The 2,981-nt window shown below is 33.5% G+C and overlaps 1 protein-coding gene across 1 annotated transcript; it reads right to left on the bottom strand.

The window, feature by feature from the left end:
- Window positions 1-1,629: 1,629 nt before the first annotated feature.
- Window positions 1,630-2,622, bottom strand: LOC142553484 (LOB domain-containing protein 15-like). Its single transcript, XM_075663765.1, has 2 exons — window positions 2,352-2,622; window positions 1,630-2,227 (listed from the first exon to the last, which is right to left on the bottom strand). The coding sequence occupies exons 1-2, from the start codon at window positions 2,571-2,573 to the stop codon at window positions 1,865-1,867; spliced, it is 585 nt and encodes a 194-aa protein (XP_075519880.1). The 5' UTR covers window positions 2,574-2,622; the 3' UTR covers window positions 1,630-1,864.
- Window positions 2,623-2,981: the final 359 nt, after the last annotated feature.

Raw genomic sequence — 2,981 nt, 5'->3', positions numbered from 1 at the left:
ACACCAAAACAATACTGGTGAAAATAACAAAATTAAATTCCTTGACACTCCAAGGAATTAAAATATGCATCAAAAACACAAATCAAATCTAGATGCATAAAACAAACACGTATTGCTTAAAACCAAACGAAACCACTCTTCGATCAACACTCTGCGTCAGTATTGTTCTTGAGTGTTGGTAACACCAATCAGCAACACACAAAATCTGTGAATCGATCATCCAAATTCTTCACACGAAAATCTTCAATATCTGAACTCTGTATGTGTTCAGAAAAATCCATCAGCTCTCCTACGCTGTAACGTGATCACCCGATCACACGAAAACGTCTAATCAAAATAGGCTCGGCTCTCGTATATTTCTTCTATGCAAGAACTCTCGTGCCGACCTCTACGTACACTCCGAAAACCTCCGGCTGATCCTCTCCACAACAAAGTGATCACACGATCACACACAACTTCAGCCTGCACAATAAAGTGACCACCCGATCACATAAAAACTGCAGAGCAAATATATGTTGGACTCTTATATTTTCTTCTATGTGAAAAGCTCCCCAGTCCAACTCTCTCCAACTCTTGCGGCCGTGAAGTTCTTCATATATATAATCATTGCTTGACCTAAAATCCATCCATAAAATAGTCCTAGAAAATATAGAAATAATATTTTCATTAGGGATAGCACTCTTTTAAACATGGATAAAATATCTTGGAGATAAAAATCATATTAAAAAAATCATATAATATCTAGATATAAATCAATCAAGTTATTATCATCTAGAATTAAATCAAGCAAGATCTCATAATCTACAAATAAGTAAACCAAAATATTATCATTTAGAATTAAATCAAGCAAGATTTGATAATTTAGAAAGTCAAAATCTTAAATTAATAATATCAATTTAGCAAAAGAATAAAAGAATAAAATATTTCTTTCAGTATCAATGAGATAAAACAAAATTGTAACAATATATTTCTATTTTACAATCCATAATACGATGCATATATATATATATATATATGTGTGTGTGTGTGTGTGTGTGTGTGTGTTAATTATAATTTCATGGAAATCAAGCTAAAATTTTGAAGTACTCCACGTTGCCTAAAGAAATGGGAGCAAGAAAGGTTGTTGGTCAAACAATTGATTCCATTTTCCTCATCGAATTTTTTTAGTAGTTGGATGGAAAAATGAAACAATCAAACAAACAACCCCCGAGAAAAAAAGAATTCAAATTTTCCGGACCTTTTATTCAAAATGTTATCGACTATCGATTTTATTTACTTGGATATAATATGACAAGTGTTTTCACAAGATTTCAAAAAAAAAAAAAAAGATCAAAGAGAAAAATATATAGCTTATTTTACACCCAAAAAAAAGTCAGATACATATTAACAAATAGCAAAAAAAATTCAAGATAGACGAAAGACCAAATGAAAAATAATCGGAAAAGAGAGGAAAATGAACTAGTAAATCGAAAGAAAAAAAAACGACACATAATTCAGAAAGAAAGAAAGAAAGAAAAGAAGAAAGGTTGATGACGAAGACATGAATTAGTAGGTAACCAAAAAGTAGTTACGAGTTCAACGAATAAAGCAAGAGATGAGACTTAGATTATGACGTGTCTCATCTTTTAAATGATAAAATAACATGGAGGCAAGAACATGTCTTTGCTTTAGAATAATGATCATTGGAAATTATTAGATTTACCTAACTATAAACTTTTTCTCTAACATTCTCCCTTGTAGTACGATAATACAATCCAAATAGTTCAATTCAGGATTTTGATCTTTATTCTAATTATACAAGAACACAATATCCCATAGAAGTCCAATATGACTCAAAATCTTGAATCATGTGAAACTTGATCTCTCATGTGGAGAGGAGCTCCCACAAAGTATCATTGTTGTTGTTTTCATCTAGGAAGCTGCTCGAGTTAGTCTCGAAACTATTTAGGTTGTCACTAACATCATCGAACGATGGCTGATCGTCCGACGATATCACGCGAACCGGTTGTGTCATTTCCATGCAAATGAAGGCCTTGAGGTTGGTGTATTGGCATTGCATGTTGACAAGCTGTGCTTGTGCTTTGGCTAGTTGTTCTTGGAGTAGACTGACTTGCTCTTGGAGTTGGCAGATTGAGCCTGCGCATCCGTACACAGGATCTCTAAGTCTTGCATTGGCTTCATACACCATGCTACTCACTGCATCAGCTCTTTGTCGCTCGGGAATGTACTGTAATAAATAATTCAAGAATTTGTCCAATGTTTCAGTTTTTTTATTAAAAAAAATAATTCGGGCTGAATATTTAATTTTTAGAAATGTTTGTGTAAGTACTCAATATAAAAAATATATATACCTGCAGCAACTTGATAATGTTACTCGCGCCAAACACACGGTGAGCCGTAGTGAATTTTAGTGGTTCATTCGGAGGGAAATGTGGAGCCAAGATACATTTCTCGACACATCGTCTGCGTAAAATCTTGCAAGCAGCACATGGGCTTAGAATTACAGAATGGGGAGGAGACGACCGGAGCGAGTGCGCAGCAACTGTTGTTTGTGTTGATTTAGTAAACTCCATTGTTGATAATAGAGATGGAATCCAAGAAATAGAATTTATATTAATTGGAGGGAGTTCCTTTGATTGGCATGCTACACAAATTGAATGGTATTTATAGGCAAAGGAAAGGGCTATAAATCCTGTAATTTTCTTTGAAAAAGTACTATTGGCTTTCAAACTCGATCGATGTCACAATGGGACCATGCAGAGTTGTTTGCTTTCCCAGGGTTCGTTGGAATTAGGATAATGACTAAAACATATTGGTTTCAAACCTAAAATTATGAAATTTTAATAAGTATGCGAGTGTATAAGTTCGTTATAAGTATGCAGCTTAGGATTCCATCGACTATATTAGTAATTTTTATTGTTACTAATGAATGATTATTTTTATTTTGACTATTGTATTATCTATGCCCAAATATTTTTCAA

Source organism: Primulina tabacum, chromosome 8 (genome assembly GCF_025594145.1).
Source record: "Primulina tabacum isolate GXHZ01 chromosome 8, ASM2559414v2, whole genome shotgun sequence".
NCBI classification, from domain to species: Eukaryota; Viridiplantae; Streptophyta; class Magnoliopsida; order Lamiales; family Gesneriaceae; genus Primulina; species Primulina tabacum.
Note: the sequence above shows the minus strand (reverse complement) of the source record. Positions and strands in the feature narration are given on the sequence as shown.